The sequence below is a fragment of the Enhydra lutris genome, unplaced genomic scaffold (assembly GCF_002288905.1).
Source record: "Enhydra lutris kenyoni isolate GAN:26980312 unplaced genomic scaffold, ASM228890v2 scaffoldscaffold6, whole genome shotgun sequence".
NCBI classification, from domain to species: Eukaryota; Metazoa; Chordata; class Mammalia; order Carnivora; family Mustelidae; genus Enhydra; species Enhydra lutris.
The window spans coordinates 17,330,079-17,354,134 of NW_019154090.1; the positions used below are offsets into that span (position 1 = coordinate 17,330,079).

Below are 24,056 nucleotides of genomic sequence, written 5' to 3' on the forward strand. Positions count from 1 at the left end.
CAGAAAGAGATGGTGTACTTTAACTATTAGCCCAGCAGCATACCTGAAGCTCTACTGGGCCCACAGCACTAATTCCTCCACTTAGAGAGCAAAGAGTTTCAAGGTTTCAGGCTTCATGGGAGGCTATCACTAAAGGCCCCACCTGTCAAAGCTCTGGGATCACCCACTGCACAGAGTGTTGCTTATAATGGCCTTTGACCTCCTCAAATCAGCTGCTCCCTCTGAGGTCCAGCTTGGGGAGGGCCAGGAAAAATGAACACAAAATGATTTGTGTTCATTTTTCCTGCCTGAGGCCGACTCCATGCTCTGTGTTTACCCCTGACTCACCCAGAAGTGGCCCTGGAAGGAAACTGGGTGGGCAGCCGACAGGGATACAGGGTCCAAAGGCTGGGCTCTGCAGTACCCTATAGATTCAGGGGGCATGGACGTGGGCCCAGTTACACCAGCCTGCCCTCCGCCTACCCATGGCCCAGAGCCTTGTTGGAGTCCCAGGAGCTCATGGGCCCCTACCTCCCTGGCCTGAGTTGGAACAGCCATTAATCACCTTTTAGGACAAAGAGTTCAGTACTTCCAGCCAGCCCTAACCCCTAGATCTGTCTCCAGGGCTGCTTCTCAGTCTAATGAAGCTCATGACTTGCAGGGGCCCCTGTTCCAGTCAGACCAGAAGCCTCAATCTTACAGGGACCCCGTTCACCCCCTCTCACCCTGTCTCCCATCTGCCCTCCTTTGCTCACTGGCCCCCTGCCACACTGGCCTCCTGGCTGTTCATCAAATCTCTTATGTCCTTTCTCTTTTCTCTCTCTTCTATGGCACCTGTCATCTGCTCACATACTAAGTAACTGTATGTTACATTTTGTATCATTTTCTCCCTCTTCTCACTTACCTGGCAGGTGGAAGGAACCTCCAGGAGGGTAGAGGTTTTTATCAATTTGTTTACTGATGTATCTGGAGTGCCTGACATAGTGGCTAATTTATATTAGTTCAATAAATAATTATTGATTCAGATTGAATCAATCTATAGGTTCCCCAGAATAGCCTCAAAGACCCTCTCATGTTGCAAATTGAGGTCTGACGGACCTGCTAGCTATCCTACTAAGGTCTGCGCATCTCCAGGGGTTCTTATCCACGGGGACATGCTTTAGCTCCACAGCAAGTCCTTTTTCTTGATGATGAAACTGAGTCTTATTGAAGGTCCCCCAGCTGCTGAGCGTCATGGCCAAGAGTCAACCCCAGGACCCATGATCACATGCATACCTGTTAACTTAAGTCTTTCAGAATTCAGAGTTTGGCCTTGTGTCTTCTCTGAGTTTTTAAAAGATTCGAAGCTGATGAGATTCAATATCTTTCCATTCCAAACCCCCTCCCAAGTAAAAGATAGGGGAGGGTTTATACCTAAAAAGAAACACAAGAATCTGAGAAGTACACTTTGCTATGAAGCCAAAAGAAAAAAAAAGGAAAAGAAAAGAAATGAAAGAAAAGAAAAGACAAAATCCCAAAGCCAATTTCCTTCCCAGTCTGTAGCTTGGCTGCTTGGCTTCTCCCTACAATGGGTGCCTAATGAGGCATGGCTCTAGAAGACCAGGCAATCAGTGTTCACTTCCTGGGTTTGACTCTGCCATCCCCAGCTCAGGACACCGAGTCGTAGTCTTTGCAGCAAGCCCACTCACACGCGCCATGTAGAGTTAATGGACTTGTAGGAAAAGCCATGCATGGAAGCCAGCCAGCCTTGTCTGACCCCAGCACCCATGTTCTCACAGCGTTGCCCACAGGCAGTACCACAGAGTGAGTAGGAGGAACTGAGGTCCTGATCTCCAGAGGCATTCTGGATAATTCCCCACTGACCCCGACTTTGCTTCTAAGGGCATCTCACTCAGGTGGGACAGGAGGAGGAACTGGGTGGAGATGGCTGGGTTGTTGATGACAAGTTACGGCTCCTTGGGCACCACAGGTACAGGGATGGGTCTCACTGGCCTCTACAAAGGATTGGGATGGGAAAGCAAGAAGGTGCTAGAATCAACCAGGAGCTGAGGCATCAAATCTACATCTTCACAGAGGGCATGGGCTTTTTAAAAGGGGAGAAGCAGTGTTAGCCCACAGTTAGCAACCTCTCGGTTCTAGGAGACTATGGGAGGAGAAGGTATTAGAACACAGAGCACGTGTTTCTGTGGAGATAATAAACCTTGGCATCACCCCTCTGCTGGAGGGCACCCAGGGGAGGAAGAAAAGCCTGGTCCTCATGTATCAGGAGACCGGGGCTGCCCCTCAGGGGTGCCTCCTGGCCATTTGGCATCAACTCAGTGTCCAGCAGGGAAGAGCGGGCATCAAAGCAGCGATCCACAAGGTCTTGGTGTCCTCAGCCAAGCTGTGGCCAGGCTGAGGGACAGCACCCTGGGTCTCTCCCTGTGACAGTGGAGTGAGGACGTGGGCAGATAGTACAAACCCTGGGAACAGCCTGCTGGCCCAGGAGGGGTCCTAACTCCCGGCAGCACCAGCTGTGTGGGAGGGAACAGTGCACTGGAAGCACCAGTCCCACACGGTTATTAGCATCCGTACCACGCTTGGCACTACTGGAAGCTTTTCCACAGAACTCTGTTGTCCACTCATGAGTCCTCGCTTTACGGATAAGAACCGAAAGGCTGTTCCTGCCTGTTCTAGACCAGACATTCTCAACACAGTGTTATCCCCCACAAGAGGCGAAAATCGGTTCTTGCAGGAAGGAGTGTGCTCCAACGATCTCCCTCGTCTCTGTGCGTGTACACAGACAGCTGCACAAATGTGTGTAGAGTCTGTACGGCACAGCTGCACGGCATATCTGTACAATTAAAATTCCATGCCGGAGATTGAGGGGAAAAAGTGACTAAGAAGGCTTTTTAAGAAATGATGATGACAAAGAAAAAAGAGTTGAGAAACCCTGGTCTAGACCCGTGCTGGCAAGCCACTCATTACCTGCGGCTCTGTAGGAAATATACAATTCACACCTGCTTTCCAACACTCAGGAGGAAAAATGGGAGGTGAGATATCCCGTTCATCATTTTGCAAGGATCATATGCTGAAACAATAACATTGTGGATATCTTGGGTTATTATTAAAATTAATTTCACCAGTTTCTTTTATTTATTTATTTATTTATTTATTTTGTTTAATGTGTCTCCTAGAAAAGATACAATTAAGGATGTGGCTCCCATTCTGTTTCTAGTGGGCAGTGCTGCTGGAGACAACTGTGTGCCCAGAGGAAGCGCCAGGATTTGTACCTGAGTTTTCAGACTCCTTCCCAGCCTGTCTTGTTATGCCACAGCTGTCTCCTCAGAGAAGATCCACTTACTGTGTGACCTTAGGCGTGCCCCTTTGCCTCTCTGAGCCTTCCTTTCTCCCGAGTGCTTTGTAAATGAAAAAGTTCCCTCCAGCTGTGGGGTTCCATTCCGCACCCTGCCGAGGGCCTGGGGTCACTGCAGGTAGGAGGGTGTGGGCTCCCCGGTGACCTGGTTCAGCAGAAATGACAGTTCCCTGAATAGCGTAGCTACCTGCTGTGTGTCTGCTTGGGCTGGGGTGGGGGGGTGGGCAGAAAATACCACACGGACAAGATTAGAGAAAGAGAGAGCATCTAACCGGAGACCAGCAAAAGAAAGTGGTAGAATAAATGACCATTTTAACCAAGAAGAGAGGAAAACAAAAGCTTTCATCTCTTGTGAGGAGGAGGCAACAGAACCAAAAAAAAAAAAAATGCTTTCACAAATCCTTCCCCCACTCATAAAACATTTTACATATGTGCTCTGCTGGATTGAATTGATGTTCAGATCTCTCATATGCCCACCCTTTTATTCCTTTCCTAATACCTAATTGGGGGGGGGGGGCTAAAATCGATTCTATTTTAGTTTCATGAGGAAAATGCTGAATGAGAGAAAATGCAGTGGAGTGAAGCTTGAGCCTCAGCCCCCTGCTGCCCCAGAATATGTTATTATGTGATTAGTAAAGTTCTCCTCAGAAAGCCTTCTGGAATCTACCCCCTGCCTCAGCCTTCTGAGGAGAAGGTGGGAAGCTCCAGATCAGAAGGAGAGACCCTCTGGGGTGCTCAGGAAGGGCAGTCTGAGGCAGGCCCCCCATCTTCCCCATTGTCCAAATTCACTTCCACCCCAGTCCTCCTAGACCTTGACTTCCATATCCCCCCAACTCTCTAACCTGGAGCTTTCCCTGCACCTCCAAATGCCAGGCACGTTCTCTCATGCCACCTAATCTTTCAGCAGACAGTTTCCACAGCAGTTCCAGTGTGCTAGCTCCTGGGAACAAGACTGATCCCTCTTCAGGAGGACAGCAGAGCCCTGAGGTTAAGGAGGTAGAGCCTAGATTCCCACTGCCTGGGGAAGCAAGCCTGCTCTGACTCTCACTAGCTTTGAGAAGCCTAGAAAGCTACTTAGTCTCCTTAAGCCTCAGTTTCCTTGTCTGAAAAATGGGAATAATAATAGCACTATTCTCCTACACATATGGTGATTAAATGAGTAACGTGTGGAAAGTGCTTGGCTTGGCTCCTGGAAAACGTTGAATGGCAATAAATATTAACTTATCTCGTTGTTGTTATTAATGTTGTAATAAGTTTCTACAAGGAGGTGGGAAGCGGAGGGTTGAGCCTTTGGCTTCTGACCTGCAGTTCCATGATTCCAGATGAGCCCATCAATGTGATTTAGGCATTTTGGGCAAAAATACCACACAAGGGATATGCCTTCCTCAGAGCATCTTACCAGGAGGCTCCTGACGTCCATATGTCTCATCAGTGGAGTTCCTAACTTTGATCCTTGGTCAGGAAGGTAGCAGGCACTTAACTGAGCATCTACTGTGTTTCCTTTCTGGGATACAGAAGTGAATAAAATGTTACCCATGCTCCCAAGAAACTGTCAAGTCTGATGGACAAATGGTGTCCTTGTTACTATTGCTATAGAAGAAACCATGCTAGAACCTGGTGGCAGAGAGCTACCACTTTATTGTGCTCCCAGATTCTGGGCTCAGGAATTCGGAAGGGCATGGCAGAGATGGTGTGTGTCCGCCCTACGATGTCTAGTGACTCAACCAGGAAGACTCAAATGACTAGGAGTGACCGGGCAGGGAAGTGGAACCATCTGGAGGCTTGCTCACTTACCAGACTGGTGCCCAGATAGCTAAGGCTCCCAGCCTGGATTCAGTGGGGGCTTTCATCCATAGCATGTCTATATGGCCTCTTCATGGGCTCCAAGCTTCCTCCCAGAATGGCAACATCTGGTGCAGCAACTTCCCATGTTGTAGACTCGAGTGTCCCCCTGTGGACAGGTCAGAAGCTGCATTACCCTTGTGACCCAGTCTCAGAAGTCACACTGCATCATTTCCTCCATGTTCTATTCATCAAAACCATCACAAGTCCTTCTAGACTCATGGAGGGGGACAAAAGCTCCACCTCCTGAGGGCATGAGTGTCAAAGGATCATGACCATTTGTAAAAACCACCAAAAAATGGAAAAGCACTGAAGGGTCTTTCTATTTACACAGGTTTGGAAACAGCCTAAAAGGACAAGAGCTTCACCAACGTGGGCCTCATTAATTATTAAATACACAATTTAATTTAGTGTCTGCAGTGTACCAGACAGGTGTGGACCCAGCTGCCAGGGATGCTTGCCAAGTCCCTCCGTGGGGTGGCAGGCCCAGATGCACCCACGGCAAAGCCTTGTGGTCTGACCACTGCAGGTAGTCGCCACTGCCGTGCCCCACCTCCGACACCTGGCCACCCATGGACATGTGCAGAGGGTCAAGGATGAGGTGTAGGGCAGGGTGGAAAATGCTGGACTTTGGCATCAGAATGACTTCAGTGTAAACCAGGCTGTACCACATTCTGATTTTGTTACATTTTCATCCATAATCCTCATTTATTCAGTAAACCTCATTGACTCCTGCTCTGCGCCAAGCTGGGTGCTGGCAATTACAGCAGTAAACAAATAGAGTCCAGGCCTCGCCCTCGGCGAAGGATTGCCCCAGGCTGTCTCTGCCAGAAAGCCCATGGGCCACGCTGCAAGGTTCCAGGGAGCAGGGTCAAGGGATCATCTGACCGCTCTCACGTCTCCATGCCCAAAGCCAACTGGAGAGGAATCCGTCACGCAGTTTAGCAACTTAACCAGGTTAAACTCAGCAGAACCAAAATCAGCTGAGTGTGAAGTTGGAAGGCAAGCCGCTTACATCTAGAAGCCCAGGAAATATTGCAACGCAGACTAAAAGCAATTGGGAATATCACTAGACAGACTCATTAAGCAAGAAGGTTTCTGTGAAAATAACAAAATCAGAGCACCCGGGGCACCCCAGCATGAGACTAAAAGCTGAAAGGAGGATCAAGCTTCATATTATTAAGCTGTGTTATGACAGTTTAGGAAGAAAGAATCTAGAGCCATCCGGGTTGGTGGCGGCTGTGTTATGGGGCTCCGACTGGCTGCGTCTTTGAAATTCAGAGCAGTTTGACAAAGTGAAAGTATCAGAATATCCCTCCCATGTGGGGAAGCTGGAAGAGGGGAGAGGAGGACACTGAGAGCAGCCCAGGGGTGAGGATTGGAGGGGCTGTGCTGCTTCAGGGGTGCGGTGGTGGGGAGGAGACACGTATTGACAGGAGCGCACTCACCTGAGGTCTGTCCCGGAACTGAAGGCCAAGACGGTGATTTAGGGAAGGGAGGGAGGTGCACGAGGTCAGTTCTCAGTGAATGTTAGCTCTTGCTGTTACCGCCTACAGGCTGGCTTTGCAGCTTGGGTTGCTGGGTGGCAAATACTCGTGACCTGGGCCAGCTGGATTCCGAACTGGATTCCTCCTTGTGTTTGATCCCAGAGCCACCAGGAAACCAGCCAAAGTCAGCAAACAGGATATTGATTGGAAATCAGTAAAAGCCATGTTGGGCAAACCAGCCAGCTTCCCTTCTGCAGCGCATCTTCGATCTGTGCCAACGGAGGGAGTACAGGCAAGACTGGGACAAGCTCCCTGCGGGGTGGCGGCGGCAGACCTGATGAGCCCACCCACCCTGCCGCTGCAGCCCTTGGTCCCTGTGCTGGCAGCTCTGGAGAAGGAGTGCGGCCCAGGCAAGGCACTGGCAGGGCAAAACAAACCCCCAGGCTGGGCCTCTGACCCTGGGAACCAGAGGAGCCTGGCAGGCCTTGGCCAAGAATAGTGGAGCACTTTGGCGGATGAGGTTATAAGATACATCCTTGGCGCTCAGCTCCGTAAGTTGTGGTTCTGGGTTTCGGGGTAGGTTCTCCCAAGGCTCAGATCCATGGTCTTCCTTCCCCTCCTCTTCCCCGTCCTGAATGTCAGCAGCCTCAGGAGGCCCAGGCTAGCGGACTCCCACAGATCTTTCCATCAGTGTCCAGCCTGTGAAATCTTATCTGCCTGCAGGCCTGATGCCAAGGGTTGGCTCCTTCTTATTTCCACCGGTCTGAGGATCTGATCCCTCACCAGCCAGGACTCACCAGCTCTCTAATTCACTCCCTTCTCCATCCCCTCAGCTTCCAGTCTAAACCAGGCCGTCTATGTCCCCTGTAATCTGGGTAAGAGCCAGCCCCTCCCAAAGGGCCCTGTTCCTCTAGTCAGTTCAGCCCTTCTTCCCCTTGCCAGAAAATGTTCCTCTTCAGACTCAGCATGCATGAGAATCACCTGGAGAACTTGTGTGAACAGATTCCTGGTCCCCAACCCAGACCTTTTGATCAGTAGGTCTGGGATGGCCCATGAACCTGCATCTCTGACAAGCTCCCAGGTGATGCTGATGCTATCTTGGCTCTGGACCACAATTTCAGCAGCACTATTCTCAAATTAGGGTATGACCCTATCTTTCTTTTGATAGCTTGCCCTCTAACGGCTCTGTTACCCTCAAGATAAAATCTAAACATCCAAGTATTCACACAAAACCTTCCATGACCAACCTCAAAGCAGGGCTGTCACGTTCTGTTGTATAGTTTGTGCACTGCCCAAAGACACACCACTAAGAGGATGAAATCCACAAAGCACTAAACTGTATTTGTCAGGAGGACTATGACTGGGCATGCAGAAGGGTCTCTCTTCTTCTTGTCACAGAGGCACCCTCAGCTCACTGATGAACCAGGGGCTGGGATGGAGGGTGCCCGCATCTGTCTGGAGAGCTGCCTTTTCCTAGTTTCAACAAAAATGCTACATAGGCCAGCAGTCATCCTACCCAGGAACATCTCTGCAGCCTCCACTACCCGCCTCCCCCCATCTCCCAGCCTTCTCACCTCATTCACCTGGTTAACACCTTCACGCTCTGGGGGAAAGACTGGCTGACCCCAGAAAGCTTCTCTGTTATATGCTCCTGAGGACCAGCCTCCCTTCCTTCAGAGCAGTAATCCTTCTGTGCCTTTGCCACTCATTCCTGTGGCCGTGCCTGTCTCCCTGACCCGACTGGATGTTTCTGGAGGTTCTCCGGGGCTTAGCACAGGGCCGAGGCAAGAGCTCCGTGGATATTGTTGTTTTTATTCTGCAGCCACAAAGACCTCCCAGGTGCCAAACCCGGCACGCCACTTTTTGTTGTTTTTTTGTAAACATTTTATTTTGAAATAATTCTAGATTTACAGAGAAGTTGCAAAAATAGTACAGAGTTCTGTACCCCTCGTACAACTTCCCCAGATACTAACCTCTCACACAGCCGAGGTGTATTTATCCCAACTGAGAATTCATGCCGGTGCCTTACTGTTGACGAGACCTCAGACTTTGTTCTCAGATTGCCTGAGTTTTTCCACACGTGTCCTTTTTCTCCCCTCTAGATTCCCATGTAGCATTTAGATGTCACATCTCCTTCTCCCCTCTGTGACAGTGTCTCAGTCTTTCCTTGTCTTTATGACCTTGACGTTTTTTTAAGATTGCTGACCAGCATTGAGTCTGGGTTGGTCTGATGGTTTTTTTTTCTTTTTAAGATTTTATTTTTTTGTTTGAGAGAGAGAGGGACAGCAAGAGAGAGTAGGAGTGGGGCAGGGAAGAGCAGAGAAAGAGGGAGAATTCATTCAAATTCCCCGTTGAGCAGGGAGCCTGTTGTAGTGCTCCTGGGCTCATGACCTGAGCCAAAGGTAGACACTTAGCCAACTGAGCCACCCAGGTGCCCTGATGTTTGCTTGTTTGTTTGTTTATTTGTTTGTTTAATTGGTGGGCTGAAGTTCTAGGGAAAAAGACCACAGAGGGCAAATACCCTTCTCACCACATCATATGAGGGGCTCTTGAGCTCAATATGGCTGATCATGGCCAGTGTTGACCTTGATCATTTGGTTAAGGTGGCATCAGCCAGGTCTCTCCACTCGAAGCTACTATATGCCCCTTTCATACTAGGTCTGTGTAAAGTGAGTCACTAGGTCCAGCCCACACTCAGGGAGAGAGGGATCAGGCTCCCCCTCCCCGGGGGGAGGGGATCCAAAGAATCTGTGTTCTGCTAATGAAGCCACAACAGTAGCTCATAACTCTGGGGGGAGACAAGGCTGTGCAGACACATCAATTCTTCCTCATTGGGGACCACCGAACCCAGCATTCACCCACAGTCGTACCTTTAGCCTTTACCGCTGTAGTGCTCCTGTGGTTAAGTCCCCTCGTCTCCAGCATGCCCTTTGAGGACACCTTTCCTTGGCACAGGCCACAGTTTGCAATTCTTCTGTTTAACCCCCTTCATGTAAAGGGTCCAGCTCTACTGCTGTCAATCCTGCCTGCCCCATAGCATCTCCTAGAGAAATTTAAAACTGTGTTGATGCCAAGGTCTTTGTGTCTGGAGCATTTGATTCAGTTAGTTCGGGTAGGGTGCAGGCATTAATACTTTTTAAAAGGTCTTCAAGGGCATTCTGTGCTCTGGAGTCTGGGCCCAGCCCCACAGTCTGGCAGCTTCCCCGGGAGGCTGTCTGCACTCTATCCAGCAGAACTGGTCACTCCCAAATTTGTGTTCCGCAAGGACTTGGTTCCTTGCTATTTCCATCAGTGTCTCTGTTTGTCCCCAAAGTCAGGAACTGGGTTAGAAACACCAGGAGCAGCAGGACGCTTGTCAGTCATAATCATTTTCCTGCTGTCGTTATAGCCCTCCGCTCTCTAGGAAAAACAAGGGCCCCGTGGCCGAGAAGTCACTGCCATGTGCATTTCACCCATCTGTTCAAGAAGGAACGTGCTCACATTTGATTTTTTAATTTTCAGGAAACCAAAAAGACAACACTAACACTTCTGACAAGAGGCAGTGACCTTGAATAGGTCTTTCCTTGTGTTTACCTTGGAGGTCACCAAGATGGCAGAGACCATGTCTGTAAACAGTTTTACAGTGGGTCCAGAGAAGGGAGAAAATACATCAACCATTTGTTTTGGGTTTAAAGAAAAAAAAAAAATTAATTAATTTTTTTTTTTTTTTTTTTAAAAAACTGACCATGTTGGTAACCTTGTTAGAACTGCTCGAGGTTGAGACCTCCACAGGATGGGCTGGAAGCCATGTGCAGAAAGGCAGGAATAGGTGGGAGGCCTAACGTAGGATGCTGACTTGCCCCTCCCCCAAGGGGATTAGGACAAAGACAGCAGGGGTGTAGTGAGAGGGGAGGGTGCTGAGCTATGAAGGAAGCTTCTGGAGCGTCACGCTGTAGGCGGGCAGGACTCGACACACTTTATTCTATCATTCCTGCCTGCTGATGCAGTTATGAGTTTCCTCCACTTGGGGTCATCTAGTCGTGAGTGAGGTCTTTCAACAGTGCTCCGGTCCTTCCAGGACATCTCCCTGTATTCTAAGTGACTTGTCCAAGTTCTTGGCGAGTCATGGCGTGCACGTTAGTGCACTGGCTGAGATGAGACCATGAGGAAGTAGAGGCAGCGGAGAACACTTGGTGAAGTGAGTCCCACCTATCCTTCCAACAACACTGCCCCCTGGCACGCAAACCTTCTCTTGGCCTCCATGTCCTCAGCTAAGGAATGGCAATGACCGTAAAGAACCCATACCATTTTAGGGGAGGATGAAATGAGGTGGTTTTTATGTGAGGCCCCCTCACAGTGCCTGGCACATAGTGAGTGCCCCCTATTTGCGTTTCTGAAGATCGCATCTTCAGACCGACCCCCTGCTTCTGCATTGCACCCAGTTCCCTCACCCCTACATCTTCCCTCCTCTTCCATGCAGCATCTCGTTCTCAGGAGCAGAATCTCATCAGCTGTTCTGCCTGCCTTTACCCAGTACCCAGCCCTGTGCTTGGACCACAGCACAGCTTAGAGCGTGTTTAAGAAACAGACAGGTCCTTCCTGGAGGGGCCCTCCGAGGGAAATCATCTCCTTCTGTTCTCCCTGCCTGTTTTGCCCCATCCTTTCTAGCCCAGGCTAGAAAGGCTGCTCCTTTCTAGCCCAGGCTAGAAAGGCTGCTTGTTCTTCACAAGGTGACCCACGGTCCGTGGTGGCCAGACCCTTGCTACAAAGGCAGAAGGGAGGGGCTCATGGATCCCCCCGCCTGGAGGTCCTCACTCCTGATCAAAGAGGGTGCCTTCCACAGAAAAGAAGCAGGGGTCACTCTGCCACGTCAAACAGCAACCAAAATTTAAATGGTTATTTAACCCTTGAAGAACCCTAAGCTCAGAGAAGTGAAGCTAGTTGCTCACACCACACAGCTGTTTGGATCATTCATTCAGACATGCGAGGGGAAGCCACATGGAACAAAACCCAGGTAAGATCCTTGTCCTTGCGGAGCTTAAAGTCTACTACAAGGGTCAGCAGATTTTCTCCATGAAGCAGCAGAGAGTAATGTTTTACATGGTATGAGCCATACTCTCTCTGCCATGACTTAACTCCCCCCACCCCTGTAGCATGGAAGCAGCCACAGTGATCCGTGGCTAAATGGCGTGGCTGTGCTCCCAGAGACCTCTATGTACCAGCACGCATGGTGACACACACTTGGCTTCCGGGCTTTACTTTTTCAACCCTTGGGCTAGTGGAAAAGGGACTCATGAAAGAAACAGTTGCATGGCTTGTTGTAAAGTCAGTGGTTCAAAGGAAAGAGATGTTCTTCTGGGAACATAAAAAAGGAGGCCGGGAGAGTTGGAGAAGGCATTCATGAAAAGTGTCATTTGCAGGGGGAGGGTGCCTATATTTTTGTGTGTGTGTATAAATATATACACACAAATACATATATACATATATAAAATAGATCTATATATTTAATTTCAGTATAGTTAACATACAATGTTACATGTTGCAGGTGTACAAGACAGTGATTCAACATTTCTGTACATCAGTCACTGTTCATTGTGATAACTGTCCTCTTAATCCCCTTCACCTCTTTCACCCATCCTCCCACCACCTCCCCTCTGGTGTCCGTTAATTGGTTGAAGTGTCATTTTAAGGGAGGTCTAGGGATGAGCAGTCATTAATTAGGTAAAAAGAAGGCATGGGAAGGATATAAGTGTTCTCAGCAGACAGAATAGTTGGTACAAAGGCCCTGTGGCCAATGGAACCATAGCTCTTTTTAGACACTGGAATAGAGCTTTGGAACATAAGAGGGAGGGCACGGGAGGCCAGCTCATGCAGAGAGCTGTTGAAAACCACAGGGTAAGAATGTGCTTTAAAGGGGGCACCTGGGTGGCTCAGTGGGTTAAAGCCTCTGCTTTCGGCTCAGGTCATGATCTCAGGGTCCTGGGATTGAGCCCTGCATCAGGCTCTCTGCTCAGCAGGGAGCCTGCTTCCTCCTCTCTCTCTCTGCCTGCCTCTCTCCCTACTTGTGATCTCTCTCTCTGTCAAATAAATAAAATCTTAAAAAAAAAAAAAAAAAGAATGTGCTCTAGATCCCAGGAGCAATGGGAAACCACTGCTTTTTTGATTCTAAGGGGTAACATGACTGGATTCTCCTTATGAAGTCCTCACTCTGGCTTCTGGCTGGGAATCTCCCTGACAGTGATCAAAAGAGACCCGGCTTGATAGGCAGCTTGGCACCCTTTCCCCCACTAACTCTTTACTTTATGTTTCCTATTCTAACAAATCCTACCCTTCCTCTAGTTCCAAAGATTCACATTGCATTATGCATTTTATGGCCACAGCTCCATCCCATTCCAATTTTCTCACCTCCTGGCTTTCCCTCCCCAGCCCGGTCCCCCACTAACTTTGTAAAACTCGCAAGTTAAATTTTTCAAAGACTGTTTCTGACAAAGCAGTGGGAATTAGATTTGGTGAAGCCCTTCATAAAAAATTGAAGACACGCTATATTAACATACATTGATTTATTCATAGTGTTTCATTACAAGTAAGTGAGGATCCTGTAATACCAGGAAAGGTTAGGAGAGCAGGGGAGCACGGTATATTATATTGACAGCTCGGTGGAAATTGAGTCGCTTTTGGATTGAATTTGGAGCGCAGGAAAGGAATTGGCTAGTAAATAAGGCATGAGTTTTACCTCCCGGTGTCTGTATATCAGTGTGGTTGCCACCAGCCCAGGCAGGGGGACAGGGGCAGAATTTCAAAAGGCTGCAGGAGCACCTGGTACACTGGGATTGGCTGCCCCCCACAGAGTTCTCTGGATATCTCTGTTCTTGTGCCCCAGGAAACTGGCATCCAGTAGCGCCCTGGGGGTTCAGCTCCCCCATTTGCTCACCACCCCACGATCACACTGGGCTCTCCTCAGTCCTCCCGAGCCTGTTCCCACCAGGCCTTCGCCCAGGCAGTTTCCTCTGCAGGGAACCTGGAATGCTCTTACCTCTGACTGTTATCCTCGGATGTCAGCTCACTTCTCCCCTGAGAAATCTCCATGAGCACACTGTCTTAGTTTGGTGACCCTGAGACACAGACTGGAATACAAGTAGATGATGGAGAAGCGGGAGTGGGGAAGGAAAGGAAGGTAGCCAGTGGCGGACGTGTTCCCCAGCCGGCTACCTTTGGAGGCAGTTGGAGCAGACTCCCTCCAGGAAGTCCCCTGGGATGCTGCTGGGGTGTCACGTGGGAGGAGCCCAGAGAGTTGTGCATCACCTGCCTTCAGTCTGGTTGCCGGGATGCTGATTACCTAGAGCTTCCTGCGAATGCTCCCTGCCCTCAGAACGGCCCTCACAGACAGAGAGAGGCTGATGTTTGCTGTGCCTCCCTCCGAGAAGCCTGGAGGAGGCAGAGGTGACCAGAGGGAAAGCTGGGGACAGGTTCGCCAGGGACCTGCAACACAGGGACCCCTGGCCGGAAGCTCTGCTTGCAAACAACCCAAAACCTTCAGCTCTCTGGATTCCTCCTCCACAATTTGCTCTGCCCCAAGCAGGTGGCCTCACTCCTCAGCAAGTGACATCAGTCGCTGCCCTGCTACTGCTGGACAGAGGACAGAGAAGTTACCTCTGTCTCCAAAATGTCTGGTTCCCTTGCCAGAAATAGCAGACTGCTGATTTTGGATGGAAAGTTGGTACGTTCCTGTTTCCGTCTGCGTCTGCTCTTCCCATCAAGGCTGAGTTCTTGACAGAAGACAGAGTGATGTAAGGTGACCGTGCCATTGCCTTACCTCGCTCGGGAGTGGAAGACACCCGGGCACAGGGTCCAGCCTGCACTGATCTGGGCTGTACCCAGCAGAGCACAATGCAGGTCCCAGAACACAGGCCTGCGCGGGCAACGTTTGGGAAGGAGCAAATAAGGGGACGAGTAGATGGATGAATGCCTTCTTTACGCAACGACGTGTTGTCTCCCAGCCGGGCAGCTCCTTCTAGGATAAGGAGCATAGCGTTCAGATGCGGCAGGCCTGGGTTTACTCACATGTCGGCGGCAGAACACCGCATAACCATGAGAACGCGTGATCTCTAGTGACGCGTGACAGCCTGCATGGGTCTCACCGACATAATGCGGAGTGAAAGATGCCAGACACGCAAGAGTGCGCCCTGTACGGTTCCATTTATATAAAGTGCAAGACAGGGGAAAACTAGTGTGTGCTGTTAGAAGTCCAGATAGAGGTCATCCTACTGGGGGAGGGGAGCGGCTTCAGAGGGGGGCACGCGGGCTCTGTCTTGGCTCCAGTGGTGGTCTGTCTCTTGACTGGGTGCTGGGTTATCGGCCTGACTGTAGAGTATTCTGTATGCACGTTATACTCTAATAAAACATTTTTAATGGAACAAACTAGATGAAACGAACACACAGTCCTGTGTTTGTCACTTTAACAGCTGTCTGATTTAGGAATGTGGCCCTCAAAATGTGATCTGTGGGGGCGGGTGCTGGGATGCCCCCGTCTGGTTCCTTTCACAGCAGGGTAGGTACAGAAATGGAGACCGAGCGCTTAGAAACTCTCATAGGACCTTGACATTGCGACAACACCCAAGGGTGGGGCGAGAGGACCCGGCTCCTTGCAGAGTGCAGACCGGTCTGGCCTCTGACCAGACTCACATACGTGGTGAGTTCGCCCGGGCGGTGTGGTCTGCAGATTACGATGGCTCAGCAGGGGATTGAGAAACACAGAACTGGGCCATCACCGGAGAGAGTTTGGAAAGTGCTGATTTCATGCAAGTTACTTCTAGTCCAGCCTCAGTGTCTCCCATATTAAAATGAGAATGAGTATCTTGAGGCCCCAAGGTTTGGTGAAAAGCAACAAGATAACACATAAGAAAGCCCCAGAGGGCGCCGTGGGGACTAAGGGACATGGCAACTGACTTTCTAATGAGCCTTCCAAACCATCCTTATGGGACGCCGCATGGAAACGCCGCTCTTGGGGCTGCCCGATAGGTCAGCCACTGGCCCTGCATGGCCACTGAGCTTCGGAAATGGGGCTCATCCAAATGGACAGGCTGCATACTAGATTCCCAAGACCTCATATTGAACAACAGCATATAAGAGACCGTGTTATATTTTTAGGTTAATGCCTGTTGAAATGATTAACCTTGGCAAATACCAGGTTCAACAAAATATATTACTAAAATCAATGTTATTTTCTTCTTTATTTTCTCCTCTTTTCACGTGACCACGAGAAGACTGAAAGGCAGGTGTGTGGCTCACAGTCTGTTTCTGCTGGGCCGCCGCACTCCCGTGTATCAACAGTGGAGTGTTCAAGGCTGGGTTAATGTGTAAGGTGGACAGTCACAGCGGAACTTGCTGTCAAGTCCACGTGCCTCTTTCGCCTTTCCTCTCCCGATATTCCCCTGGATGAGCTCCATCTAGCTTTCCGAGTGACGTATTTATTTGTTTGCTTCCTGGCTTGTCCTACAGATCAACTACAAGGCCGTTGGCTCCTTGGACCCAAGTGCCGACCTCTCCAGCCAGCGGGGGAAGGTCTTCAAGCTCCGGAATGAAACCCACCACCTCTTCGTGGGGCTGTACCCTGGCACCACCTACTCCTTCACCATCAAGGCCAGCACAGCCAAGGGCTTCGGGCCCCCTGTCACCACTAGGATTGCCACCAAAATTTCAGGTATCTCTCTTAATAGAAAGGGGAAAGGGAAGAAACGTGTTCTGGGTCCTCCCCCCCCATTCCTAATTTTCTTAGGAGCATAAAAGGGCAGAGCCAGCTGTCACCTCGTGGTATGGAGCAATTAGGACGATGCAGTCCCTAATATGTTAGCATTGTAGTCTTGTGAAGTAAACCGAAATCACGAACTTCCTAAAGTGTAAAAAACATACTAATTAGACTAGACCAGCAGGAACCCTAAGTGATTTCACCAAATAATTTACCACACAATTGCATTAAACAGTACATTTTTTTCTCATACAAATTTGTATTGTTTTGTAAAAATGTGATTTCAGCAATGTTCTTTTTGTCAGTACAGGGCACAGCACAAGTTCTCATGAAATGTGTGAGAATGAATGAAGGAAGGAGGGAAGGAATGACTAGTGTAAAGCCACGGAGGTCTGAGATGTCCCCTGCTGTCCCTGAGATGGCCCCCCTCCACCACCAGGCAGCATCAGTAGAGAATTATCTCCGTTCCCATTTTACAATTTACATTTTTTTGAGAATACCTGTGCAATTCTGGCCTGCATACATACAAACTTTGCACAGATACCCACAGTGGTTTTTGCAGCTTAATGTTTTCACTTATCTTTATACCATGAGCGTTTTCATGTTGGTACATTGCTTTCGTGATAATGTTCTGTCAAGTGGATGGACGTAATTTAATTAAACATTCCCCGGTGGTTGGATGTATGCGGTGCTTCCGTGTTTTTATACCATAACGCTTCAATAAACACGTTACAGAATAAAGTTTAATTCCTTGGTTTGGATTATAACTTCAGGACTAAATTCCAGAAATAGAAAGACTGAATTAAAAGGGATGTGGGTTTTAATAGCTCTTAATACAAACGGCTAGATTACCTTCCCAGGGGATTAGATTTTTGTACTCCTCTATCAGCTGTGGCTGAGAGAAGGGAGGGTCTCATAAAAAAAGAGAGAGAGAGAGAGAGAGAGGGAGCAAAAGGATAAGAGGAACTAGTTCATCACTGCTGTAATTTGCATTTCAAATATATTGAACAAGGTCGACTCTGCCTTCATGTCTTTGTTAAGTACTTGGACTTCCTGCTTTTATCTGTTTATTTGGTGGGGGACTTGATTCCTGAGGGCTGCTGGCCACCTCCCAGACATCCTTCCCCAGACTCTTGTGCACCTGGAAGGGACCTCCAGGCAGGTTGGAAAGAGAGCAGGCTCTACTGAAAGCCTGGGATGCCCTGTGACTCTCACCCAACCCCAACCGGCTCCCCCATGTCCCCCTACTGGTCATTCCGGGTATCTTTAGGGATGGCAGCAAAGGGAGGTGGTGAGCTGGGTTTGAGACCTGTGCTGAGTGCCCTCCTCTCTCTGCTCTCTGCCCAGCTCCGTCGATGCCTGAATACGACACCGACACCCCACTGAATGAAACGGACACGACCATCACGGTGATGCTGAAGCCCGCTCAGTCACGGGGAGCCCCTGTCAGGTGAGCAGCCTTTGTCACTTGGGCTATGCCAACCACTACACTTGGCCCCAGGGTACAGCTTTCAGATTGGCTCAGTTTGGGGGCACGTGGGGGGTTCAGTCAGTTAAGCATCTGACTTCTGATCTCAGCTCAGGTCTTGATCTCGAGAGTCATGAGTTCAAGCCCCATGTTGGGCTCCATGCTGGGCAGGGAACCTACTCAAAAAAAAAAAAAAAAAAAAATTGGCTCCTCCCAGTTCAACAAGCACACTTGGAGCATCTCATATGTGGGGAATGAGTGCGGCACAAGGGATCAAAAGGATTTGTTTATTCATTCCTTCAGCAAACATTTACTGGGCACTCACTCAGGGCCAGGCACTGTTAAACTGCTTGGGAGACAGTACCAAACTAGCTGGGAAGAAGTCATTTTCTGAAGAAAGTCACACTTGAGTTGGGAAGCAAGAAACATGAGCACATAATCACAATACTGTGCATGTTGACGGAGATATACATAGGTCGTTATGAGAGCTCAGGGAAGACAAGACATTCCCAGCTGACAGTCTGCAGTGACACTGAGCTCTATCTTTTGCCAAGTAGTAAAAGGGTCCAGCATGAGCAAGGCCGGGAGGAGAGAAGCCACCTGAAATCGTGAGGAGCAATTGGGACTAGTTAATCCAAGGCTCTAGATTTTCCTTTAGCGTAAAGGTCAAGGCAGGAACGGTCGGGTGAGAATAAGGGCCAATTCTGAGAAGCTCCAGCTTCTTTGAGGGGTCTTAGGGAGCCACGGGCTAGCCCCCTGCAGTGTCACGTTTCTGATACTGGAGACAGGGAGACCAGCCAGGATGGATTCTATTGAGATGATCTAGTTCTTGGTTTTCAAACCTGGATCCAGCTCGACCCAGGAAGCGTAGGTGGCAGAGGAAACAGAATCAACGGCCAGCGATTGGAAGCTGCTGTGTATTCTAAAGATTCCGAACAGGGTCTGACTCTAAGTCAGGCCTTGCAACAGGTGTGTATAGTGCTCGTGGCATGCCTGACCATGGAAGCTCTGCCTTGTGTTCTCTGCGTGGGTTGTTCCGGGACCGTCCTATCTGTGATGAGCCCAAGTAGGTGGTGGCTGTTCCCTCAGATGAATCATTGCCTGACTCATGGCTTTTCTTCCCATTACTCTCAGGCAATGTGGTCCTTTGCTTCTCTCTGTACACGGATTGCACTGTCTATGTATGTTCCGTAAGTGATTGTCCCCATTTACACATGAAGATACCAAGGCTCGGAAATGCTCAAGAGCCCATGGGAGTGGGTAGGAAATCTGAACTCGAATGCAGGTCCTCCGGGTGCCAAATCATGTGTTCCCCTTGGGCCACCAATGCCTCTCTCCCTTTCCCAGCTCTTAGCCTCCCATACGGCAGCACTGGTCACTATTTCAAAATCTAAGAGAGCCTCTCAGGTGATAAGAGTACACTCTGGGAAAAAGGAATAGCTTGCCCAGCATCACACAGCAAGTTAGCAGCTGACCCAGGCACACAGGCCAGATCTGACCGAAAGCCTAAGGCCTTCATGTTGGAGACCCCGGTGTCCCCTTGCATCACGGTGAGCCAGGCGACCTCATCAGCTAGCATCCCACCGGACGGCTCCCGGCAGGTGCGGATTCTCTCTAGCTTGCTGCTGACTGCTAGCAGCCATGTGGGGTGACGGAGAGGATGTGACCTTGGTGACAGCCGACCTGGATTCGGATCCTGCTCCAACAGTGCTGGGTGACTTTGGGAAAGATACTTAATCTCCCTGACCCTCCGGTTTTCCTTACCAGGAAAGCATAGAGGGTAGCTGTTTCGTAGAGGCCAGATAAAATATGGAAATGCCAAAAGCCAGCAAGACCTTCAAGGGTTCCTTCCTTCGTTGGCTTTGCTTCTTCTTTGTGGCACTCAGGAGGTTCTCTTCAGAATAGTTTTTTGAAAATCTACCATCACTATGGAGTCACAGAGTTGCCTGCTTTCTCATGGTCACAGGGCCAGTAAGTGATAAGATGGGACTTCTATCCTGTTCAAATTTCCAGAGCTTTTCGAGACCCTAACTGATTCCATGGTAGGGAAGAAAGGGCTTTGTTTTTTACCTAGGACTCCCTAACTTTATCCCAGCACAAAGTTGTGGAGAAACTTCTTTTAAGACAAAAGTAATACTGAGAAATAAGCCTTCTTGGTCTTGCCCCTTGGCAGGATCAAGATGATTTTTCTACAGAGGGTCCAGGGTCCCATCCTCAAGATGAATCAGGTTATCTACCTATGAGCCTCTGGAAACCCATCAAGCCCAGCTGAACACATATGGGAGTAATTATCACTGTGTTTTATTAGGCAACTGTTACGTTCCAAGAATTTAACTTTGACTAACCTATTCGTATTATTATATTCCTGTTAGAAATGAGGAGACTAAAAGTTCATGGTCACAGAGCCAGTAAGTAAGTGATGAGATGGGACTTAGCACCCAGGCCCGCCCAACTCCAGAGACCAGCAAAGGGGTCCTCTAAGCAGCCCAAACCAGTGTTCATGGGGAAGCTGGAAACAGCTGCCCCCAGAGAAGGGCCCCTTACACTTTCCCTCTGGGCCTGCATGCTCTCCATTTGCACATCTGTTCAATAAGCCCATTGCATCCTAAGACTGCAGTAAATTAGGACATAGGAATGGAAGTGACCCAGAAGCAGCGAGAAAGGACAGTGAGCAGGGAGGAAAAAAAAAAAAAAAAACAAAAAACAGGGCGAGTGTATGAGACGATCACAGATGACTCGGCAAACCGGGAGGTCGACCTGCTGTGGCCCCTGCAGACTGTCACAGCCATGCATGTTCGTTCACTGTTCTGGTTCAACTAAAAATGTAGCATTAGGTTCTGTGTCTTTAAGTGAAAAGAGCCTGCTAGTTTCTGTGTAATGAGGAAGCCCTTGCTACATGCCTGTCGCCGTACATCATCTTTCTGTATCCTCAAAACATTGCAATAATCATCTCCCCATTTTGCAGATATTGAAACTGAGATAAATAGAAGCCAAGTAAGTTGACCCAGGCCAGGAGGCGAGCAGTGGTACAGGCAGAATTTAAACTCAGTTCAGCTGACCCTAAGCCAGCACTCATTTCACACTACCTCCCAAGGAGAAAGTTGCATATGACATATTTTGGTGACATTTCCATTGGGGAAAAAAAAATTAAATGTCACTGCTCAAAGGGGCAATGCTTGGTGTCTGGAAATGTCTGGCTGCTTTTCTTCCCAAGGCTCTGGATCCCGGAGGGTGGGTGTACGCTCCGTTTCGGGAATTGTTTTCAGACCGTTGCTTGGGCATTTGCCAAAAAGGGAAGGAAACTAACCAGGGCCGGCCTGCATGACTTCCAGGTTAACGGCAATGACAGCAGCGGCAATGTCACAGAAGATTTCAGTTCCCTGAACCCTTTTTCGCCTTGAACTCTAGGCATTAAGATGCCCATCTGGGAGGAATTGACCATTAGGTCATTCAGCATATATTTACTGAGCCCCTGCTATGTCCCAGGAGCTGAGCTCAGTAATGGGGATAGAGCAAGACACAAGGTAGATACACACCTTTCCTCTTGAGGCTTAGTATTCTGCAAGCGTGCGTGCGAACAGGGAGGGGGCGGGGCATGGAGCAGGTAACCAGATACAGAACTGAAACTGGCAGAACAAGATACTGTGAAGCCTGTGAGGACAGTGTACTGATGGGGAGAACTGGACTGGCCAGAGGGATGAGAACATCCCTGGCCAGCAGGGCAGTGAAGAGTCCCGCAGGTCAGAGAAACACAGGCGTCAAGAAGACAGGGAAGGCTCTCTAAACCACGGGACACAGTGAGTCCACTGGATGGACTGGGTCATAGACGCCTGGAATCGTGTTTTATGGTTGGTAGCTCCTTTAATGCCATTGTATCATGTGGTCCTCGCTTACCCAGGGAGTCAGCTAGGGAAAAGTACCGTCTCCCTATCAGATGACGTCTGAGATGCTAAGTGGTTGGCTCAAGGTCACGGAGCTCGTTCTCCATGCAGCCAGTGCGTGGATCTTGCTTCCTGCTTCTGAGTTCATTGCTCCCTCCAGAGGTTCTGTATTCCTGCCCAGGATGTCAAGTGAAGACTCGGGAACCTTTTGGTGGGGCTGTGGAGTGACCTCCCGTTGACTAGGGGTTCTGGAGCAGGCAAGGTGACTTCACAGGGGCCCTCCAGCCTAGGGTGGTCTAGGCCCAGCCTGTAACCTGTGAACCCCACCCCGTCCCTGAGCGGAGCCACCGGTCCTCCAGTAGCCTCACTCCTGAGCCTCAGCTGCAGGCCCTGCCCGTGCAGCTGTCTCCCGCCTTCTGCCAGCAGTGTTTTGACCCTGGCTCAGCCGGACCCCAGCCCTGCTCTGCCCCTGGCTGCCCCTGGGAAGCGCCAGAGGTCTGGCTCTGCCTGGTCGAACAGAGCTTGCAGGAAGGTGAGGAGGACAAGGGCGGATTGTCTTGTGGGGCTCCCGCACCCCCATCCCTCCATCCAAACCACCTCGGAAGCTTGGCCTATTTTTCTAATACTCCACAATGGAGATTTATTGCTTTTGCATTGCTTTCCCCAGGCCTTCAAAGATTTATTGGTTTTTAAGTGACAGAATCCCAGAATTGCTTAAAAGATCAATCAAATAGTGAGTAGAATCTAATATTCAGCTCCAACTCGAATCCTCCAAACCTTCTTCCCCCACGCCCCACCTGTCATGCTGATGTATCTGTGGTAACCTTCATAAGAAAATAACTTGGCCGTGAATTTATCACCCATAATGCAGTCTCTGAGGCAGAGCCTCAGTTTCTGTAGCAGACCTCCCCCACCCCAGATCCCCAGCTGGCTTCTTTGGGGACATCTTTCCATCCCCCTGCTCTCCTTCCCCTCCCATCAGGCACAGAGACCTGTCCACCCCACTCTGGAATCAGCTGTGGGGTCAGCTCTTTCTTGTACCCCTCTGCCATGCCGCACCCACTCCCCTGACCTGCCGTGGTGGCCTTGCTGGTTTGCCTGCTGTCCACTGCCCTTCCTTCAATCCATTCCCCACTGAGCTCTAGAGTGGTCCCTGAAGTTCTTAGATGGGTCACTGGCTTTCCACCACATGAGGTTTGAGCTCCTTAGCATGGAATTCAAGGCCCATCAGAATCTGCCTCTGACCTCTGCTTCTGGTTTTGTTCCCCTTCCCTCTGCCCCGCTTTACCAGTGTTTACTCAACAGTGCCCAGGGAGTTTCCTTCTTTATTCTTTCTTTGTTTGTGTTATGCACCTGCCAGTGGGTTTTTCTTGGTTCTGTGTCTTGCCCGCCCCTCTCGAGACTGTGAGCTCCAGCAGACGTAAGGCTCAACACTAATGGATCCCCTCCCCTGGGACAGTGTCTGGCACTTAGCAGGTCCTCGGAAACACAAATGAGTGATTCAGCACGTCTGTTTTGCGTGCCTGGTAGATGTCAGGTCCTGGGACTGGAAATGCAATTCACAAGCGCCGCCTTCCGCTGCCTCCCAATCCGTAAGAGCACCGCCCAGTAGAACTTCCTGCAGCGATGGAAATGTCCTGTGTCCGTGCTGTCCGGTCAGCATCTCCAACCACCTGTGGCTGTTGAGCACTTGAGTCACCAGTGTGACTGAGGAACTGGCTTTTTAATTTTTTAAATGACTTTAAAGAGTCTTTCAAGGTCATTCATAGCTTATGGCTACCATTTTGGATGATGTGGTTCTGTCAGGAAGACAATCAGAGAAAGAAAAAAAATGCCTGGTCAGAGGTTTCTATGAGAGCTGGCTATAGAGGCATCCGTCATGAGCCTGAGGAGCTCAGGTGCAAAGAGGGCTTCCTGGAGGCAGTGTCGCCAGCTCCTAGACCTGCCGGCTGAGGGGGATTTGCTCAGGAAAGGAGGGGGAAGCAGCACACTGTGGGAACCGAGGCAGAGAAGGTACGGGGTGTGTTCACGTGGTGGTGGGAGCCACAGAGCTCTTAGGCAGGGAAGAGGAGGGAGGCAAAGGAACAGGCCAAAGCCAGGTAAAGAATCTTGGATTTGGACTTTGTCCTAACAGGTGTGGGGAACCCTTTTTTCTCTTCTAAGCAGTTGAGCCCTTGCCTTGCCGCTCTCTGTGCCCGGCTCGTCCTCTCTACCTGCCCAATGTCCAGTTCCCACCCTGCAGCAGGACGCATCAGCTCCGCTCGGGACTCCCACTCTGCGCTGGGCACTCCCTGGTCAGAGACTTGAGGCCTGCTGTGTC

General features: G+C 49.9%; 1 protein-coding gene across 1 annotated transcript in view; it reads left to right on the forward strand.

Moving 5' to 3' along the window:
• LOC111141448 (protein tyrosine phosphatase, receptor type T) overlaps positions 1 to 24,056 on the forward strand; it is a 706,124-nt gene that overhangs the window by 387,246 nt on the left and 294,822 nt on the right. The window contains exons 8-9 of the mRNA XM_022494012.1: positions 16,141 to 16,342; positions 17,735 to 17,837. Of these exons, the coding sequence (XP_022349720.1) occupies positions 16,141 to 16,342; positions 17,735 to 17,837 (305 nt within the window). The remainder of the gene's footprint in view (positions 1 to 16,140; positions 16,343 to 17,734; positions 17,838 to 24,056) is intronic.